The sequence below is a fragment of the Geotrypetes seraphini genome, chromosome 12 (genome assembly GCF_902459505.1).
Source record: "Geotrypetes seraphini chromosome 12, aGeoSer1.1, whole genome shotgun sequence".
Classification (NCBI taxonomy): domain Eukaryota; kingdom Metazoa; phylum Chordata; class Amphibia; order Gymnophiona; family Dermophiidae; genus Geotrypetes; species Geotrypetes seraphini.
In genome coordinates this window covers 45,285,977-45,308,796 of record NC_047095.1, presented here as the reverse complement: position 1 = coordinate 45,308,796, position 22,820 = coordinate 45,285,977, and the positions used below count along the sequence as shown (strand labels likewise).

The window sequence follows — 22,820 nt, the reverse complement described above, 5'->3', positions numbered from 1 at the left end:
AAATTATTTAAGCTTCTCAGGGTTATCAAAGCTGAATGTTTTATTGCCCATTGTAACTTTCATAACTGCTGGGTACAACAACCCATATTTAGCTCCAATTTCTCTGAGTGATGGACGCAAATCTAAAAACTGCTTTCTCCTCTGTGCTGTGGATTTTGCAAAATCTGGGACAATGTGAATCTTGGCATCTTGACAGCGCAGATTTTGATTTTCTTTTGCAAGTCTAATAATTTCTAGGGCATGCTGAAATCTTAACACCTTAAAAATTATCGGTCTAGGTCCAACAAATTTATCAGGTCTTCTGGTTGGAACTCTGTGTGCCCTTTCTATTTCAATAGGGTGTTTTGCTTTAAAAGGCAGGACTTTAATAATGAAGTTTTCTAAGAAGGATATCATGTTCCCTTTCTCCACCCCTTCCGGTATCCCTATCACTCTCAAATTCGACCTCCTCATCCTGTTCGAGCAGTCCTCCAGCTCCCTGGTAAGCAAGTCTATTTTCTCTCCGTCCTCTTTAAGTTTTTTCTTTAGAAATTCAAACCTTTCAACATTCTTTTCCAGTTGGTTAACTTTATTTTCTAAGACCTCCGTTCTCCTATTTAATGTGGATACTTCATCCTGTAACTCGTTCAGCTTTTTTGAGTTTGACAAGACAATTTCTTTTATGGCTTTAATTTCTTTAAACATTTCTTCTTCCCATTTGCTGTCCTTTGGCAATGGAGTTTTTGAGGGTGTCACCGGCTCCGGTTTCGATCGCTTTACGCTGCCAGCGTTTGTTATTGCCGCGTCATTTTTTGTTTGTTTACCGGAGGCCATCCTGATTTACTAATTTGAAAAAATTCAAAACTTTCTATTTTTCCTGACACTAGTTTATTTAATATAATGTCTGTTAATAGCAGGAGCTCCTTCCTCACCCAACCATTCGTGCAAGGTTCCAAGCCACGCCCCCCAGGAAGTAGTACTTTAATTCAGAAACAAAGGCTCAGATGCACAAAGCTCTAACACCGTAGTAAAAAATACCATGGTAAGAGTGATTTTTCTTTTACTAGTGATGCTCAGCACAATAACATGCAAATAGATTGGCACAGCTCCTCCTTCCTGTCAAGCTGCTCTCCCTGCCCCGATCAACTGAGCTGTAGGACTTCCTGAAGCCGCCAGCAGCTTCAGGGATTCCCCTGTCACTCAGCTGTTCAGAATAGGAAGAGCAGTGGGTTTTTTTTTTAAATGGGAACAGATGTGCGTGTGTTAAGAAATTGGAATAGATTGAATTATAGTTTTTTGGTGGAGATCAGTGTGTCATATATATAAAATGGAAAGAACATTAGCTGTTCAAAAAGGATATTTTAATAAATTTAAAGATGTGTGGGGGCCATTAATAAATTATTGCAATGAATAGATATCATTTTCCCCTGATTAACATAAATGAAAAAATGGGGAGGAGGGTGGGTTTTTAGATTTCATTATTTGTTATGAAGGGATGGAAGAATTTACTATATTATATGTATTATTTAATTTTTATTTTTTATAAATCTTTATTCATTTTCAAAAAGAATTAGAACAAGTGTACAACAATCATTCAGAAATACCTTAATTCATCACTTGACATTCTTATTTGTTTTACTCCAAATAAATAATTATATAAGAAGCCCACCCCTCCCACCCATATACCAATAAATAACAATTATCAATTATTATCCTTCAGAATCCCACCCCCTTATCTTATTCAATATTTTGGTGTTTAAGATGTCTGATCATTAGAATAAATCGCCAATGGCCCCAATTTATTATAAGTACCTTGTTGCAAAAAAAAAAAAAAAAAAAAAAATGTATTATTTAATATTATTATGGTGGGACGGAAAGGGGGTTAATTTTATTTATTGAAAATGTTTGTGGAATTTCAAGTGATGTATTAGTCAAATTGTTGTTACTTTCTGTGCACTTGATGTTAAACATAAAATGAATAAAGAATTTAAAAAAAAAAAGAGTATCTAGATGTTACAGTCAAGGCGTATACTGGGGAGTCACTTCTTCCTTCTCTTAACTCAGCTCCAGCACTGCGTCTTATACTTTCTGGAAGCTACTTTCCTGGCTCCACCCCTCCCATGTCACTTCCTTTTCCTTCCTTCCTCCCTCCCCCATCTCCAGAGTCTCATACATTGTCTTCTCTGTTTCCCTCCCAAGTGCCATCCATCTTCTTCATAGTTTTCCTTTCCCCATCCTATCCAGGTTCTATTCTTCCTCCCCCGCTCCACCAAGTCCCACCCAGGTTTCCACTTTCCTTCCCCTTCCAAGTCTCATCCAGAAAATACTCTATCCTCCTTCCTTTCCCTTTAGGTATACTGACCTGGGCTGCAAAGACTTCAAGATCTCAGCCACCCTTTTTCTCTTCCTCTGATCACTGCTCTGACCACAACCACTGCACTCCATGCCCAAGCTTAAGGCTCATGTGCCTCTATCTGCTGGCACCGACACTGCTAACATCAGAAAGGGAGCAGAGAAATTGAGGGACAAGCAGCAGCAGCAGCCAATGAATGTCAGAGTTTCCCTTACCTCTCTTTAGCAGCATAAGCTGAGTAGTGGGAACCAGCAGTGCAGCATATTACAAACTGGGCAACAGGGGCCCAGGGCATACAAAGGGAGGACATCACGTACCCCCTGCTGTTGTCTCATGTACCATGGTGTTGAGACCCTCTGATATTAAAAAAAAAACAAAAACCTGCCTGTACAGTGTCTGCATCTATGAGACAAACTTGGTTTTTTCTTCTGCATAGAGCGTTTTGGACCCCAGTTAGACTACAAAAGTTAAATAGTTCAAAGTCTAATAGATGTTGGCACTGTAATCTTGAAGTAGGGACTTTAGATCATCTTTTGTTTTATTGTCTCTTTATCTTAGCCTTTTGGAACTCAATTGGAGATCAAGTAAATTGTTTATTGGAAAAGCATGTGGCATTATCTTATGATACAGTACTATTTGGTATGTCTGAGGAAAAAGAGCCAAATATCATCACATAACAATAAACTTTAATTGATAATGACAGGAGTCGCCATTCAGCATATCACAAGTAATTGGAAAAATTACAGTAGACTCAATTACAATTTCTGGTGGAACTCATTATGCCACATATATAAAATGGAAAGAGCACTAGCTATACAACAAGGAAGCTATAAGAAATTTAATAAAATTTGGGAGCCATTAACTTCTTATTGTAATGAGTAAACACCATTTTCTATTGTAATATACACCATCTAATGATTGGGGGGAGGGGGAGGTATATTTTACATTTTTCTTATTGGGGAAATAATAGAGGAATGATGGGAGGGGAGGGTGGTAATTTTATGTATTGTAAGACAAATCAGAAAGATTGTCAAGTGTTGTGTTTAATTGTATTGTTTTATTGTTTGTGCACTTGATGTAAGATTGAAAACGAATAAAGAATTTGAAAAAAAAAAAACCCCCAACAAAAAAACCCCTAATTTTAAATCTACCTCCATAACTTTTGTCCGAGAAGTGCTGTTATACGGTATATCTGAATCTATCCACTCAGCAGATTTTTATTGACATCTTAATAAATATGCAGAGTACTGATTAAAGTATGGACTTCATAAACCTACCTTTGGATGAAAATCAAAACACATTCCAGGTGCCTGTCGAGAAATAAAGGCTTCAGCTTTTCTTTCTTTTTCACTTGTTGATTTCCTGTATTTATCATTCCCAGTTCGTTTAAGTTTCATCAGATCTAAGAAATGAATATGCAGTAAATATGCTAATCTAAAGTTAGTTCATGTAAAATCTTGCATTGAGTATACTACAGTTAGATCGTATAAGATGGAGTTTTCTGATTAAGAACATAAGAATATAAGCATAGGAGCCAGTAAGCTAAAAACTGCAAATAATCGAAACCGCGAATGCTGAAACCGCGAATACGGAGGGAGAAGTGTATTGTGTTTTCTTTGGGTTTAAAACTGTGCCTTCTATTACACTAACTGTAGGGCTTGCCTCCATATTGAGAAGCGTGTCAGTTTTTGCTTTTTATTTGCCAACCACTAGGGGTGTCTTTGCGCAGCTTGCGGTCCCTGTGACGACAACACACACACCCTTTGAGAGATGGTCCCTTACAAATCAGTTCCCTAGCAATGATCTAATCTTGATATGACTTGCTTTTTCATTAAATTGGGCTGGTGGTATACGGTGAGTTGTTGAATTGATGAGGGGGATGGGGAAGTTAAGAGGCCAGGATAAGGGAAAGGAGAAAAGGGACTTAAAAAAAAATTTTTTTTTTAATGGTTAATGAATATTATCTGCAGCAAGGATCATTTCATTCGTATGGACCCCTAATGACAGGAACTTTTGGAAGTGTTGTACCAGTTTGTTTTGGTTCAAAAAATTAAAATATAGCAAAAACCTTATTTGTTATTAGACATATTTTAAAACAGTAGTATTACTTGTGGATTCTCTTCAAAGTTAAGGTTGTGTACAACATATTTTTTAAATTGTTACTCGCTTAGTATGAAATAAGCGATTTATCAAATTTAATAAAACTTGAAACTTGAACTTGACTAGTTAAAGATGCTTTGCTTGTTTTATTATTTTTTTTCTTTAATGATATAGGTCTTACCACTACAATCCAGTCCTTTTCTGATATGCCACTTTGCTATTCTTCCATCTGCAGATATAGAAACTAATGCCTCCCCTTTTTCATCTCCAGTTATGACTTTGTCTTGTTCTGTCCATTTCAGTTGCCATACAGGGCTTGTGTGTTTGCCAGCACTATCACTAAAACAAGATAAAATGTGAGATTTATGAACAAAGACGTATATACTGTAGAGTTTTATTATTCTGCAATAATATTTAAATAACATTTCAGTACAAGGACATCTGCGCTGACTGGCAGCAGGTTAAGTGGAAGAACTTAAAGGTCACTTTATAGTTGGACCTGGTCATTTTAATAGAAAGTCTCAAATTTTCAAGAGGATCCCTTTAGCTCTTAGACATGGTCACTTTAAGGCAGGATAAGGGGATCCTTCTTTATAGGCAAGGGTACTTAGGGAATGATTCAGCAATTCTCTGGGAACAAGTTAATTGGGAAGAGGAGAGTATGTTTCCTTGGGATCTATAAATTATTCTTTACAGTCAGGGGAAGGTAGGGAGTGAAAGCAGGATGGAAAAATTATGTTCTTACCTGTTAATTTTCTTTCCTTTAGATGCAGCAGATGAATCCAGAGACCAATGGGATAGCACACATCTACCAGCAGGTGGAGATAGAGAAACTGATTAACAGGTGGTCCTATTGGCTGGCACACCTCCTGAATCTTCAGTATTGCTCCTTGCCCAAGCATCTGTAACCATCAATATACTTAGCATGTAAAAATCTTATTTCCCATAACAAATTTCAAAAGGTAATAATACAGAATACAACTATCGATAATAACAGACTTTGAAAGTTGCAAAAGAAAAAACCGACAGTCAATATCCAGAAAGGGTGGGGCTCTTGATTCATCTGCTGCTTCTAAAGGAAAGGAAAGAAAATTAACAGGTAAGAACATAATTTTTTCTTCCTTAGCAACATCAGCAGATGAATCCAGAGGCCAATGGGATGTAGCAAAGCAATCCTCAATCTGGGTGGGAAGCAAACGCCGCTTCTGCAACAACTGAAGCACTAATTGCTGCCTCCGCATGCGCCCCCACATCCAACCGGTAATGCTAAGATAAAGTATTCTTGGAAGACCAAGTAGTTGCATGACAAAACTCCTCCAAGGAAAAAACCTCTGGACTATGTCCAAGTAGCCGCCATTGCTCTGGCTGAATGGTCATGAAGTTCTTCCACCAACCGCTTCCCTGCCAACAAGTAAGCATAAAGAATGTCCTCCTGGACCCTTCGAGCTATGGAGGCTTTGGACGCTGCCAAACGTTTGTCGCATCCCTTAAAGAATACAAAGAGGTGATTTAAACGACTAAAAGTCATTGGAAATCTACAGATTGCGGAGAATGCGGCGCACTTTATTTATTTATTTATTTATTTTTTATAAATCTTTATTCATTTTTAAATCTTACATCAAGTGAATTATAAATAATACAACAATTTTCACAAATCACTTGTAAATACAATCATATATTCTTATAAAATAAAAATAGATACCCCCCCTATTATCAATATTCCCATGACCATATAATACATGTTTCCCACCCTAACCCAAATATAAACTAACCATGTGCTTAAGACATCTAAAAAAATGCATGAAGAAAAGCTCACCTCCCCATTCCTCCTCCCAGGAAGAAGGAAGGAAAAGTGAGAGTGGCATAAAAGAAAGGATGACACCACCTTAGAAAGAAATTGTGGTACTGTCTGAACTGTCACTCCAGAATTTGTAAATCAGAAATAAGAATCCCCGCCGTACAAGGCCTGCAACACAGAAAACTGCTGAGCTGAAGCCATAGCCACAAGAAACACCATGTTCAATGTCACAGCCTTTTAGACAAGCCTTTTAGACAAGCCTTCTGTAAACTGCGAAGAAGTACCTTAAGAGGTGTACAAATATACTGTACTCCTTTTAGGAACTGAACTACATGAAGCTGAGAAGTAAGCAAAGAGCGAGATACCTAGCCCTTGTAACAAGCTAAGATTGCCACTTGAAGCTGAAGGGAATTGAACGCTAAGCTCTTGGCAATACGCTTGTGCCAAAAAAGAAAGAATATAAATCATAGAACTCTGAAAGGGTGCCAATGTTGAGAAGTACCCAAGAAAGGAAAAGCCTCCAAACGGAAGCATAAGCCACAGGTGAAGACGTCTGTATCACCTGGAGAAGAGAAGAAATAATCTGCTTCGCATAACCCTTACACATCAGCCATGACTTTTCAAAAGCTAAGTCGTAATACCAAAATAGGACGAATTTCCATGTTGATCAGACCCTAGGCGAGTAAATCCAGAGATGCCAGGAATCTCAACAGTTCAGCCGTCGAAAGACTCATCAGATCCGTATAGCAAGGATGCCGCAGCCAATCCAGAGATTCTCTAATTACTGTGCCCTGAAAGCGAGCTTGAGATGGCAAATCCATCCAATCATCAGCCAGGGGAAAACACTTAAAAAGAGAAACCAGAGGCGAGAAAGAAGCAACGCTGCTACCCCCTCTGACTGCTACTCCCTGCATCTGCTGAAGAAGCTAAGAAGCTTTGAATTTCGAGACGAGGCCATGAGGTCTAGTTCTAGCAGATCTCACCTTTATACAAAGAGCTGGAATGCCTGAGCAAATAGTTCTCAATTTCCAGGATGTAGAAGATTTTACTACTACTAGTATTTATTATTTCTAAAGCACTGAAAGGCGTACACAACGCTGTACATTTTAACATACAATAGACAGTCCATGCTCAGATTTTGTGGTGAGAAAGTCTATCTAAACCCTTTTCCTGTCCTGTAAAATGATGTGCTGACAAAAGAGGAAGCTAAGATTCCACCCATTGAAGAAGTTTGATCACGTAACACCCCTTCTCAATAAAGCGCACTGGCTTCTAGTTGCTCACCGGATAACATATAAACTATGTTTGCTCACATTCAAATCCCTTCTTTACAAAACTCCAGCTTTTATTTATAAGTTATTAATTCCATATACTTCCAATAGAACGTTAAGATCTACTGAACAGCACTTGTTGACGATTCCCTCTCTTAGAATTATTAAAACTAGACGGCAATTGATTTTTTCTGTTACAGCCCCCCAAACTTGGAACTCACTTCCTATTCACTTGAGGGAAGAACACAATTTAGAAAAATTCAAAAGTAAACTAAAGAGCTTTCTTTTTAAAGATGCCTTTGAAAATTAGCCATTTAGTTTTCCAACCAATTTTACTTTTTCTCTCTAATTTTATTGAAGTAATTTTTAACTTCCCTTTCCTTCTGTATCTCCCTTATATGTCTCTTTAACTTTTAAATAATTTGTAGTTCTTATCCCTCTCTTCCCTTGTGTTCTTAGTTCTGTTACGTTTGTTAATAGTCTTGTCAGACCTGATTTTTGTTATTTATTGTATTGTTCCCCACATTTTGCAATTTTATTATTATGTACATCGCTTAGAATTATGATTAAGCGATTAATCAAATCTCCATTAAACTTGAACTTGAAACTTGAACCATTACTTTACTCACCAACTGAGTACATCACGTACTTTCCTGGCTGTAGAGAAATACCACTGTCCTAAAAGACCTTTATCGTCATTATGGAAGAATGGTCTGAAACTCCTGAAATGGTAGCCTGCCCATGCTTCAGTCCAGAAGAATGAACGAGTACTGAGTCTCCTCTTAATACCAGACTCCTTGTGCTGAGGATTGAAGGCAAAGATCAAGGCATGTGTTTGAAAAGATTAATCTCGCTGAGCCACCAAATTATATTGAGCGATGCTTGAGGAGCCTACTAGATATTACAATTGGAGCCATGAGATACCAGGAACCACTGGAACAAAAGCGACTGCTGTAGCATTCTCGTGTGAAAGCAAGCCGAAGTTTCCAGTGGAGTCACCACCATAGATCCTAGAACCTGTACAGAATCCCATAATCTTGTTCTTGGTGACTGAAGAAGGCAAACCTGAGACTGTAATCTGTCGCCCCAGTCTCTGGGAAGAAACACATTCCTCTCCTATGTGAACAGCATCCCCTGATATTCCAATAATTAGTACAGGAGAAAAGAGCTCTCTGGAAATTTGAAGAGTCACATCCAAAGAATTGAAGAAAAGAAGTTCAAATAAAAGAAATCACCCATTTGTCTGACAAATTGACCTGGCTGGAAGACATCCGAATCAAGCAGTCGCCTAAGAAAGAAAGTACCTGAATCTCCTGTTTGCGCCAAAACGCCACTACTGCCCTCATTTTCTAAAATGTTCATGGAGACGTGGCTAGGCCAAATGGCATCTGCCAAAACTGATAGCGCTGCTCAACGAGAGCTAAGCGAAGATAGTGCAAATTCGGTGACCATAGGGAATTTGTAAATATTCTCACAGTTTTTCTCCGGAAATGTCTAACTCTGAGAAACTAATTTACCAGAATGAGATCCAGCCCCCGTATGACCAATTACCCCATCTTAGGCACTATGAAATAAATGGAATAACTTCCCTTAGTTCCGGAAGAACTAAAACTACTGCCCCAAGTACCAGTAACACTTAAAAGGGGTTTTTGCATGAAAGTAACCTTTGGAAGCTCAATACATGGTCACTCCAAAAAAGAATCTGAAATGGGAGGAGGATTCAAAGTTGCAAGCATCCTGAAAAATGCCCAAAGCCCCCTGACCTGACATCATAGTGTCTCTCCCCTCACGAGAAAGCATAAAGAGTTACCAGAGGAAGTGAAGATCCCTTCAGAATGAAAAGCAGACAGTCAGGGAACGGCTGGACAAGAGCTGTAAATTCTGGAAGAAGAAAGGAACTTTCCCACAAAAAAATCCAGCTTTGCGACGTAAGATAGAGTATGTTGGAATTCTGAAAACAGTACTAACTCCATGTAATGTTAGCCAAAAACTTACTGCCTTTAAAGTGAGGACGTACTAGATGTAATCTAGAAGCTGCATTGACCATCCCATGGGAAACAATCTGCATCCTAATTGTTATCAGATAAAGCTTACATCCCTAAAGAGAGCTTCAGGGATGATTCCAACAGCCACATAGCATTTGCTACTCTGTGGGTTTGGGAGAATAGGTAACTTGTCTCTGGTGCCAGTTTGAGGGACTGTCTAGCAGGTGCCATGAGAAGATGGCGACCTGAGAAATCTGTGCAAGAAGCTTTGAAACTTGTAGTCCCTGGCACACTAGAAATAGAAAAGACAGTTCAGGAATCAATTCTATAGTGCTACCAGACACACACAGCACTTTAGTGCTACCAGACACACACAGCGCTGCATAGAGGCACAAAGAATAAGAAAACCTCTAAACCTACATAGACTCACCCTTCACCATTAAAATATTTTTCCCCACTGTCATGGTATAAAATGCTTAAAATGAACATTGGAGAGAAATAAATGAATGCTGCTTCGTTCTCAACTTAGGAAAATAAGCACACGCCTCTTGCGCTCAGTCAAGAACCAGCTATGGTGAAGAACACACCCAGAGCCATCCAAATATTTACCTCCACCCGGCCGCGGGAACTGCCAAGCAAAGTCAGCCTCGAGGAGAAATCCCACTACCGCTGTGGCGCTGCTGCTAGAGTATGAAAACAAGCACGTACCTACAACACACGAGAAGGCACTAGTTCCATCAACGGAGCTCTCTATCCATATACCTGAAGCCCTTTACTGAATAAACTTCATACAAATGTAAATTTACTTGTCAGTCACTAAACCATTTCCACAACTCTACAAAAGATAGCATTTGATAAAAAAAACAAATTCCTTCTGTAGACTCACACTGAACCCGCAGCTCCACCACAACCAGAAACCAGAAAAGAAGTGCAAATAAAACATATACTCACAACTTTGTTGACAGTGCCGGGAGATGCCGGTTGCTCAGCACTATGAGGGCAGAATTGTTTAATAGTCACTGTGGTCTTTTTTTTTTACAGTGAAGGGAAAGAAGAAAAATCAAGACCCAGTCAGACCTTCTATCACTGGAGGGAGGGTGAGGCAGGGATCTGAGGGGGCCCAGGTGTAACCCCTAAAGCCGGCACAGTTCAGCCGGACACCCCTGTCTCACTGAAGAGAAACCTCAACAGGAGAAATAGAATTGCTGACTCACTGAAGAGAAATCTCAACAGGAGAAAATAATTGCCCAGTCACAGCCAGAATTCAGGAGCTAGGTGAATAGCAACTATCACCTGCTGGGAGATATAGCATACTGAAGATGCGGGAGGTGTGCCAGCCAATAGGACCACCTGTTAATCAGTTTCTCTATCTCCACCTGCTGGTAGATGTGTGCTATCCCATTGGTCTCTGGATTCATCTGCTGCTGTTGCTAAGGAAGTTCCTTTAGAAACCTGTTTGGTTTCACAGAAAGATCAAGGAGGTGCCTATGGATGTAGATCCAGGAATTGAAGATTCAATTATGCCAGATTTAGAGGAGATAGAATTCCTAGAACAAACTGCTTCAATCTGCCCAACTGATTTTTCTCTCTGGGAGGCAGCAAGGGTGAATGGTTGAAATTATTGTGAAGTGGACTATCGATCTTCTGCTTTGGGTACTGGAGTTGAACATTTAAAAAAGTGTGAAAGGAGGTAGTTAAGAAAGAGTAAGATAAAAGGAATAATATGTTGATGCTAGACATGGCTTGGAAGAGCTCTAAGGGACCTTTGACCACTTTGTGCAAGGGAGTGGTAGCTGGCCCTCTATGGTAGGAGCAATGATTTCAAAGACTTCGACATTTGCTGTGAGAGAGGTAAAGAGATCATGGATTTCAGACAAATGATGTCTGAACAAATCAGAGAATGGGGTGATGCTGAATCTAGTACTTCTATGACCCTCTAATTCAAAATGCCACTGCAGTCCCCTAGAAGTAGTCTCACTGGAATACCATGAAAGAGTCATGTACATGACATTATCAGTACACAGACGGCCCCAGCGAGAGGCCGCGAAGCAGCCTGTGCGTGCTGCTGGCCTGACGTTCCTCTGCAGCAAGGTATTTATGGTTGCGGTTGGCAGAGATTGGTTGGGAGGGAAGGATGGAGGGTCATCGGCGATTTGGCTGCGCGGTGGGGGCATGGCACGGCGGGGGAAAGCACGGCTGCCTACGACTAGGATTTATTTGGGGGTAGGTCTTATTTTCAGGGAAACACGGTATGTGTCATGAAAGGGTCATGTACTACGGGACTATCATTTGGAGGCTGAGACAGAAAATTTAAATCACAGAGCTAATGGAGAGGTTTTCAAAAGCATTCTTGTGTCATGTTTTCCCAGAGACAATCATATTTGATATATTATTTATTGTATTAATCATGGCAAATTATTTTATTATATTGTATTTGATGAACTGATTGTTTCTTATATTTTATTTGCTGAAAACCACTTTAGATTGTTCCCCTAAGAAAATTAGTTCTACTATCTAAGAAAGGTAGTCTCTAAGTAAGAAATACGTAGCATAATACAGTCTAGGTACAAGGCATCATGTAGAGCTGTGAAATATCTCCACAGCAAAATAAATTAAAATCATGAGTCTGGCACATCTCTACTGTCTTCATTTGTGTAAAATGTTTTGAGCTAAAGTATATAAGGCATGATTATAAAAGTGACTAGAAAAAAAACATATGCCTCTCAAATTAGGTCATTCTTTAACTTCTGAAGAAAGCCTCAAGTATGTTAGATCCTAGTCCTAAAGGTATACATATTGACATAGAGATGTTTCAAATAACTACAAGTTTGTTTTCCTCTCTCCTCTTAACTCTCTTCCTGGAATATGTTTTTTTTTTCTTCCACAGATTACAAATCAGACTCAGATAGATGACTCCAATTGGTGCCAAATCATCAAATATGATCACAAATTGCTACAGCTGGATTGATCCATCGGTAATACAACAATTTTGTAACAAAAAAAAGTACCAGAATTACTCTGGCAGACAAGTCTTTGGGTTGTCATAACAGCCAATTTGTTATATAGAGAAACAAAACAATCAATTTTATAGATTCCCAAAATTGAGAAGTATGATCCATTTTTTTTTCTGTTTGCTCACAAGTCTTACAAATATTACATTACATTACATTAGTGATTTCTATTCCGTCGTTACCTTACGGCTCAAGGCAGATTACACAATAATTGTCATAATGCTACGAAATACATTCGGTGGATTACATGAGAATTGTCATGATGCTAGTAAATGCCTAATGAGTGGTTTGAATATTTTTTGATTTGCTAAGTAGATAGTGTTGTGGGTGAAGCTTGGGGTGGGACTGGTTCTGTTATAAAGGTTTAATATATTTTTTGAAGAGTAGTGTTTTTGTTTCTTTTTTGAAGGTTTTGTAGTCTGTGGTCGAGGATAGCAGATTTGTGAGTTGCCTGTCCAGCTTTGCTGCTCTGGTGGCTGGTAGGTTGTCGTACATTTTTCTTCGCTTGACATTTTTGGTAGGTGGGTGTGTGAATAGTGTATGGGTTCTCCTGTGTCTGGTTGAGGTAGATTGAGTTAGTCGGTTGTTCCAGTAGGTTTTGCTGTCTCCGTTTATTGCTTTAAATAGTAGGTAATGGAGTCTTGGCAGGTTATGTTAACTTTTATTTTACCAATATAACCACTATCCAAAGATTATGTATGTGCATGAGCTTTCAAGACTGCACAGGGACCTTCTTCATATGGAGCTTTGTAAGCACAAATACCATCATCCTTGAATACTATTTCATCAAATAAAAACATCAAAATTTGAAAAAAAAAAAAAAAAAAAAAATACCGCATTACGGTTAATGTACACCTACCTGCAGTCCAGGACTGGTGTATCCCTATTTTTTTGCACATTATAAACTGCTACAACACCATTATACATTCCAACAGCCAAAAGATTTGGATTTGCTGATGAGAAATCCAGTGCAGTAACCCCACTTTCACACTGATAAATACGTTCTGGCCACTGAAGAAATGAAAATAAAACAAGATTATTGTTTAGCATCTTAAGGATCAAGTTTTCTGTTGATGTCTTAACTTTTATGGAGGTTAGAAACTGTAGGATTTTGTAGTGGACAGGCATTCATATAAAGGGAACTTTGCTAGGGTAAGATTGGGGGAGTAGGGGTTTGCTGGGAGGGCTGTGGCTTGGGAAAGCTTTGAGGGACCTTTGACCACTTTGTGCATGGGAGTGGTAGCTGGCCCTCTACAGTAGGAGCAATGATTTTAGAGAGCTCTTCCCAAGTATGTATACGGGAGGGAGGGTCTCTGCATTTTTCCCCTATTAGTAACCTTCTGAAATCGTTGTTCCCTTAGCATGTGCAGTCCTCCATCTATTTTACAAAAAGCTCTATGTTTGGCACAGCCTCTAGCAAAATACTAAGCAAATTTTCCACATTTTGACCTGGACATATGAATTCCCCCCTTTTACTTACTATCTAAAATCTGCCTGCCCCTTTGCCCACACACAACCTATCAGAATTTTTTTAATGTATAAATAAAGATGTGTATATGGATGAACAAGTTGATGTGAACCACAGGGCATGTTTGGTAGACATGTCTGAAGGCACAGGCATACTGGACACTTAGAGGGGCATAATCAAAACAAACATCTAATTTGAATTTGGTCGTATGGCACTAGACCCCCAAAGTCAGCAATGAGAAAATGTCCATTCTTGAAAAATACGTTTACATTTTTTTTTTTAATCGTCTATCTGGTCGTCCAGGCTATTGTTTGTCCAAACTGCCAGTATGTCTATCTTTATACCACATTTTTGACCAAAATTTCGTCCCAAGTACCAAACAGCCAGAACAAGACCATTTGGGCATGGAAAGAGCCAATCTTGTAATGGACTGATCACCCAGACATGGCAAAAGAGCAGTGGGGCACCTTACAGGGCACTGCTGTGAACTTCACAAAAAGGGTGCCACATAAGCATCTCACCAGAACTCTCTTATAGGTTATGGTGAGCCCCCCAAAACCCACTATACCCACCTGTCTACAATCCCAATAGCCCTTATGGCAGAAGAGTAGGGTTTTGGGGGGGTGATTTGGTGGACTCACATGTTTCACCATAAATGTAGTGGTTAGAGTGGCTTATGGACCTGGGTCCTCTTCTCTATGGTTCACTAGCCCACCCCCCCCCCCCCCCAGGCTATTTAAGACACCTCTGTGCACCTCTACTAGGCTTTCCTATACCAGATGCCGATGTTCTTGAGACAGGTATGTACTTTCTTATTCCGATCTTTGTAGGTCTGTGAGGGGGTCAGTGAACACTGGGGGAGTATGGTGGGGGGTCTTTACTTTGTCTCTGCAGTGCTTATCTGGTCACTTTGGATACCTTTTTGACACTTATACCTGTTTTTACATCGTCTAACTCACAATGTTTAAGTTCAGTCCAGGATGTCTAGTAAAACTTTCCATTATCCCTGCAGGATGACTAAGTCTAGGTCAGCCCACATCCCGTCCTAACCACTCCTCCAAATACGCTTTTTTTTTTTTTAGCTTTGGTCGCACAGCGGGATTCAGAGGCCTAAAAAGTCCCTGGACACGTCCAGAAAATTGGTTTGTTTATAGGTGCAGACATTTACACATGCTCCAACAATTTAAGTATGTAGAATAGCATTATGAGGGCAATTTTAAAACAGAGCACTTGGTTTAAAAAGTTATGTAGACACACATTTGTTTTTATAAAATTCTAACACAAACAGCAATTATGCAATATAGTAGTATTCTATAATGGTACATGTGTTAAAGAATGCTAGCATAAGTACCGAGTTAAACATCGAATTTTTGGTGTGACCGCTTATAAAAACAAGAATAGTCATACTTTGGCCTAAATCGCACAAAATAGCTCACCATGTATTTCCCCTCAATTGCCCATTTTCCAATCCGGCCATGCAAATTAGCTACTTAGTATTAAAACCCCATGCAAACTACCCAAGTAACTGATGCACTAACATTGCTTGGTGATGTACAAAAAAATGCGATTAAAAAAAAAAGTTACTGGTCAAGACCAGTTGCTTACCTGCCTTCACGGCACTTTTTTTTTAATGGGCACAGATGTGCATGCACAATATTTGCCCCATTTTTAAAAAAAAACCAAAAACCCTACCCCCCGATGACAGCTCTCTGACAAACAGGCACCGGAGGCTGAAACCCAGCAAAAATTGGAAGGAGGGATGCCCACTCCCTCTTGCCTTGCCGACCCTCCACCCATGTGAGAAAAAAATTGGCAGGATGGATGTCCGCTCCCTCCAGGAAATGGAGGCCCCCCCTGCACACAGCTCCTCCTGCAAAATCATCCCCTATCCTCCCCTCTTCCCCTTGCCCACCCCCAATAAAAGGCAGGAGAGATGCCCACTTCCTCCTGCCACAAGATACTCCCCCGAACACACCCCTGGTATCTTTTTCAAAAGTTGGAAATAGGAGGGAAGCACAGTCCCTCCACCTCCAAGGCCCACTGATCCAAAATGGCAGGCCTTCCCTCCTTGGTGCATCATGTGATGCATGGGGAGGGGCGTTAAGAATCTGAGCCAATCAGGGCCTTAGGTTCCTCCCTCTGCATCTCGGGATACATAGTGAGGGGAGCTCAACTTCTAAAAAAAGTACCGGGGGGAGGGGGGGTTTGGGCGAGCATCAGGTGGCAAGAGAGAGTGGGCATTCCTTCTGTCTTTTGAGTGAGGGGAGGGGATGGCTCATGGATGGCGCCTGGCTTGGGAGGCCTCATGGCAGAAGGGAGTGGGCATCCCTCCAGCCAATTTTTTCTCATGTGGGGGAGGGGTCGGCAAGGCATTGAAGCACCCACATTTTTTTCTTTAATATTTGGTTAGAACAGATATGAAGAAAGATATATTAATACAGCTAAGATTACATTTCCTTATGTATTACCATAGTGTTTTTTAGTGACCAGCAGCAAGCAAGCCCTCCTCTCTGATCAGTAAACTCAAACTGGCCATAACCAACAGCCAAAAGATCCTGAAAATAAGAATGATAAATCTGAAGTAAGATTAGAATGTATGCAGAAGGTTAGGCATTTCAAAGCATATTTAATGTGTAATAAATTATTAAATGCATATTTTTATAAACAGTATGTGTACTCCCATGCAATTTTATAAGAGCACCCTTTTGTGAATAAAATATGCTTTCATGTGGAAAATGCTTTATAAAATTTAAAAGTTACAGTATATGCTGTACAATCAAGCCAATTGACAGCCTCCTTAACAGGAAATGAGACAGTAAAACATGATTATTTGCCTGTGGCAGGTGCTCTCTGAGGTAAGCAATATATAAATCTTCACACAAGCCCTGTATGGGAACTCTAGTCAGCACCGAAAACAGTACTTGATATTGGCCAACCATAAATGAATGCCTCTTTTCGCCTGCCACTGTCAGGCAAGATTATGTCAGCCCATTACAAGCTTCATTAGAATGCAACTCTTTGGGAATGCGGGAGGGTTTATATTCTACTGTCCTCAAACATATCCAGTATAGGTAATTGTTTTCATAGAGGGCAAGTAGGGAATTCTCACAGATGGAACTTCCTAGCTACAGGCTGCCTTTAAACACACTGGTGCTGCAACAAGCAGACAAAAATTATTTCACATACTAAAACTGAAGAGAGCTCTGCTCCATGGAAAATGAAAAACTGATGGTCCCATGAGCTGATGTCGGTACTGGCATATGCGCGGTATGGGCACTGCCTAAAGATTTAAAGTAACAGTGCACTTGATAGTGTCTGTACCAGGTTCCATGAATGATGCACCCACATGTGCGACTATTATGCCTGCTTGTCTTCGGAGAAAGCTAGAGTCTAGCTGCTAGACTCACAGATGCCAAGCTCTATTATAGTGACCTTTGTTTATTATATAAATAGGTTTAAATTAGTTGGCTGAATATTGTATTTATCACTTTCATGTGTCCAACCTGTGTATGAATGGTATGAAACACAAGTTGATAGGTACAAGTATTACCAGTAAAGACTTAATTACAATATAAGCATTTTGTTGTCACATTACTAATCTAAGTGCAACCTATTCTTTTATCTTCTGAATTATCCAACCAGAGAATTAAGATTGAAAACAGTTATTTGAGAACTAACTGGGTTCATTTTGTTCCACGCAGTGCTGCTCACGTTGTGCCCTTTTGTCAAATCGCATGTGAAAGACCACAGACGATCCAAGCTTGATATCACTGTGTCAGTGCTTTCTTCAGCAGCCACTTGTTCTAAAAGCAAATGGAACTGCAAATTATTGTTATAATTCTATAAACAGTAAGCACAGTGTAAAAAAGTGCCTTTTTTTTTCTAATGCAGACTAACATACTGTGGACACCATTTTACTAACACTGAGGCACAAAGCCTTGCAGTAGTCTTCACTTTACCGCCAAATTAGTGCCACCAAAATGCTGTGATCTAATCAATAAGTATGTTAATTATTGCCACATTAAAATCACGAGTGCCTGAGCTGTGACTGGCTAATGCATTGACACAACATTCATCAGCCCCTAACTCCACATCTCTTCCTGACCCCAAAAACATATCCCTGATATCTAGCAGCAGCCATCCCATCTTCATATACTTGACCCCACCCCCTTCTTTTATTAAAAAAAAAAAATAAAATAAAAAAAATGCCGTTTTGTTGGTTACCAGCTGCAGGTCAATAAAAATTGATGAATCATTTTTAAAAATGCCATGGTAGTCAAGTGGGCCCCAGCCTCCCTCACTCCCACCAATTGCCTGGTAATCTAGCAGAACACCTCCCACTTACCCCACTATCCCAAGTGTAGCCCCCTGATCCTATACCTCAAATGAGGCAGGCGTTCCGTATCTCAGAGGACACAAAGCCTGCCCAGTGCATCTCAGGATGCACCAAGATGAGCAGGGTGCCACCAATTTGAAGACGATCGCACCAGAGGCAGGACAAGTGAACATTGCTCCTGCCTTGTTCAAGATCTAGGGTCGGGGGCTTCGGCTTGGGGTCCCAGGGTGGGTGGAGAGCTTACTAGACTACCAGGAATTTGGGGAGGGACATGGTGAGGGGGAGAGCACTACCAGGGAATGCATGGGTGGGAGGGAGGAATAGGGGAGGGGAGGCAGCCGCTAGACCACCAGAACATTTTTTTAATATCTGGAAGAGGGAGAGAAGAGATTGGGGACCTACTAAGGAATTTTTAAGCTGGGGATGTGGAGGTGGTGTTTTGACAGGGTTGGATTGGAGAGAAGGAGGGAGGTGGCTAGGAGCCAATGCAGGAGACAGTCCAGGGCAGAATAGTCAGCTTAGAGGGAAAGAAAAGAATGCTACTAGACATCTGCTTCTCAATCAGTCTTTCTAGGTTCCCCTGGACTTGGCACAATTTTCCTTGCATAACGTGTGGGTAAACTTTTTTTTTTAAAAGCATGGCTGTGGAATACCTAATGACCAAATTAACCATGTTTTAATGTATGGTTTGTGGTAATAGTTTCCGCACAAATTAATATCCACATTGAAACCATTTGCTCAGCCAGTAAAACTAGGTTGAAGCCACTGTAATGCTTTGTGCATCGGACCCCTTTGTGTCCTATTTTACTGCAGGGAAATTTACTACAGTATTAAAGTTTATGAATACTACTGTAGATTATTGCTCTGCTGCAGCTTCAAATACTGCATGTTTTCAGCCCTAGCAGCACAGATAGTGGGTTCCAAGATAAATCCACCCTGTTTTTAAACAGCAAGGCCAACAATCAGAAAAAAACCAGTCCCTGATCTCTTAAAAAAAATAAATAAATAAAAGCCTCCTAGAACCCACCCTGCACTCCCAATAAATTTTCTTTTAGAGCCTCACAGAGTTTTCTACCCTGTATTCCTTGATCAATTTTCAAGCAAAAAGAAGCTCCGATCCTGTGGAATGAAATGCAGGCAAATTAACCTCCTGGTTGACATGGAAGGTAGAAACCACCTTCGGTAGAAAGGAAGGTAAAGTACAGAGAACAATTCCTACGTCCATAATACGGAGAAAGGGTTCCCTGCAGGAAAGAGTCAAAATTCCAAATTCACCGTGTCGAGACAATGGCAACCAGAAAGACAGTCTTGATCGTTCAAGTTTCAAGTTTAATGATTTTTTGATTAATCGCTTAATCATAATTCAAAGCGATGTACAATTTAAAATACATTCAATGGGAAACAATACAATACAAACTTTAAATAATGACATAATTTTAAAAATGGTTTAACATACAATACAAATCAAACTTTAAATAATGACATAATATTAAAAATGGTTCAACATATTCGTAACATAAGGTAAAAAAGGTGATGTGAAATACAATTCATGATAGAAAAGTAAAACAAAAAAGGAAAAAAACATTGGGAGGGCATATAACAATAGAATATAATATTTAAAACAACAGTCTAAAAATTAATAGATCAAATGCCAAAGGCATCTTTAAAAAGAAATGTTTTTAGATTACTTTTAAATTTTCCCAGATCATGCTCATTTCGTAGAAAGATTGGGAGGGCGTTCCGGATCTGTGGAGCAGTTACTGAAAAGATAAATTGCCGTCTTGTATTAATGATCTTAAGTGAGGGAATGGTTAGTAGATTTTGCTCATTAGACCTTAATGTTCTACTTGGATTGTATGGGATTAATAATTTATATATAAAAGCTGGAGTTTTATTGAGTAAAGACTTAAAAGTGAGCAGACAGAGTTTATATGTTATTCGATGAGTCACTGGGAGCCAATGTGCTTCTTTTAAAAGAGGAGTAACATGATCAAACTTTCTAGAGTTAGTTATAAGTTTAATAGAGACATTTTGAATAATTTGGAGACGTTTGATCGTCAGATCCAGAAGAGTAGCATCCTTCAGTGGCTTGAATGGGGCTTCCCCAAGGCCCTGAAGAACGATGTTAAAATTCCACGAAGGAAAAGGAGGACACAAGGGAGGTCTCTCATAAATCTGGTCACATCTGAATGAGCAGTAAGTGAACTAGAACCTCTGTGTACTCTGAAGCACGAAAGGCTTGCAACCTGAACTTTAAGGGAGGCCACTGTTAAACCCTTCTCTAGGCCCACTGGAAGAAAAGCCAGGACCACCAAAATGGAAGCCTCCTCACGCTTCACCTGGTCCTTAGCACACCACTGAAGCCTTTCAAACTTTGGCTTAAGAAGTCATAGTAGAGAGTTTCTGTGACCGCAAAAGCATCAAGAGGATTACATCTGAAGAATCGTGCTTCAACAAAGCTGAGTGTTCAAGAGCCATTCCGGAAGACCAAAGCACAGTGGATTGCCAGGGAGAGGGAGATTGAGCTTCCTGTCCCACTGAAGACTGATGAGATTCACAAACCACGAGGCGACGAGGCTAGTCCGGATCAAATTGAATCACGAAGCTGGGATGCGTCGCTATCCGACGGATGACCCGACCAACGGAGGGTAACAAAGGAGCTCGTGAGATGGCAAGGGCTGAACGAAAGCAGGTCTAGCAACTGTGTTACCGACAGGTCTGCCTGGTTTTTTTCATGTTTTCCTATGGGCACAGATGTTGTGTGTATGTTTAACACACACACAATATCTGGCCCATAAAAAACAATGTCGTGCTGGTGTCCCCCCCACCAATGACAGCCCTCCCCGATGACCTCCCATAGGGGGGGGCTTAGGTGTCTGAGCCAATCAGGACCTTAAGCCCCTCCCTGTGTATCCCAGGATTCACCAGGAAGGGAAAGGTCTGCTATTTTGCAGTAGCAGGCCAGAGGAGCAGGAGAAACTGGGCATCCCTCCTGCTGTCAACCAATTTCCAGGTATGGGTGAGTTTCAGGGTGGTATTGGGGCATTCGGGGGACTGGTGGGCATCTAGTGGCAGGAGGGAGTGAGCATCCTCAAGTTTTTTTTTAGAAAGGGGAGTGGAAGAGGGGAGGAGGCCCTGAAGTGGCAGGCGAGAGGGTATCATGGTGGGAGCGTTTCCATGATGGCAGGAGGAAGTGGGCATCCGTTCTGCCTGTATTCTGTTTTTGGGGTAGGTCATCGGTGAGGGGGTGGGTCTGCACAGCTTGGCATAGCATTTTTTAATGGGGTAGATATTGTATGTAACACATGCACAACATTTGTATCATTAAAAATAACAAAAAAAGAAAAAAGACCCAACAGCTGAGTGGTAGGAGGCTGCTTTAGGGCTTTCTCTGCCACTCAGGGGAAGCTAGAAGTTGGATACTGCACTGTTGAATGATTCTGTTGGCCAATGTTGACTTGTTTAATTAGGTGGACCTGAATGGTAATAGCTTAAGATGATGCAACAAAGCATAATGGGGGAGGGGGTGAAGGGGGTGACTTTTACTTGGGGAGAAAAACTTTTTATGCTCCAAAAGTACCATCAATGTGGTTATACGAATACGATGTTTGTATTAGAAACTGAATATTGCTGGCATTGCTGTATTGCGGCTATTTCTTTGTTTGGTTGCACAATAAAAAAGATTTTCTCATAAAATAGAAAGTCACCTTAATATACAGTAGAGTGGAAGTAGCATTAGTTAACTATATTCCAAAGTAGGGCAAAGATAAAGCAGTCCATTGAAGGGAAATGGTTCCCTCTAATCTCTTTGCACTTTGTCAGTGGTAGCTAAGGCCAATGATTTATTCAGATTAAGCTGAAAAGTCTCTGTATTCCTCAAAGCTGTCCATTAGGGCCTGTAAAGATGCTTGAGGCTCCAAGACACACAGTAGGAGGTCATTAGGAAAGGTCAAAATGTTAAATTCCTGCTGTTTAAGGCACATCCCTTTAATTTCCAGGTTCCCCAAGATTTCTCTTATGAGGGGATCTAGAGTCAAAACAAATAAGGGAGAAAGAGGGCATCCTTGATGAGTGCCTCTCTGTATAAAGAACTAAATTGCATACCATTCACCTAAATCCTAGCCTGGGGAGCAGAATACAATGCCTGAAATACCCAACTATGCCATATTTCCTAAGAGTCCAAAACACAAAGTCCCAGGACCAAAGTTCAAAGGCCTTGTCAGCATCAAAACTGAGAAGTAGAGAAGGCACTTCACACCACTCTACATCTTCCAGGGAGGCCAAAATAGACCTTATTTTTGATATCTGTACATCCCTCTGATAAAACCAACATGAGGTTCTGCAATTAAAGAGGAATGAACATGTGCCAACCGATTAGCTAGAAGTTTCACAAAGTTTTGCCTCTACATTTATCAAAGATATTGAGCGATAAAAGGCAGGCTATAAAGGGTCCTTCCCAGGCTTCAGAAGTACTATAATTTCAGCAAACTGAAGGGAATTTGGCAAGATGCCTATATCT

The 22,820-nt window shown here is 40.3% G+C and overlaps 1 protein-coding gene across 5 annotated transcripts in view; it reads right to left on the bottom strand.

Moving 5' to 3' along the window:
• Positions 1-22,820, bottom strand: part of WDR78 (WD repeat domain 78) — a 187,274-nt gene that overhangs the window by 36,812 nt on the left and 127,642 nt on the right. For all 5 annotated transcript variants that reach the window (XM_033915919.1, XM_033915917.1, XM_033915920.1 and 2 more), the window contains exons 9-13: positions 17,644-17,768; positions 16,434-16,520; positions 13,357-13,508; positions 4,614-4,771; positions 3,610-3,734 (exon numbers count right to left, since the gene is read on the bottom strand). In XM_033915919.1, coding sequence (XP_033771810.1) covers positions 3,610-3,734; positions 4,614-4,771; positions 13,357-13,508; positions 16,434-16,520; positions 17,644-17,768 — 647 coding nt within the window. The remainder of the gene's footprint in view (positions 1-3,609; positions 3,735-4,613; positions 4,772-13,356; positions 13,509-16,433; positions 16,521-17,643; positions 17,769-22,820) is intronic.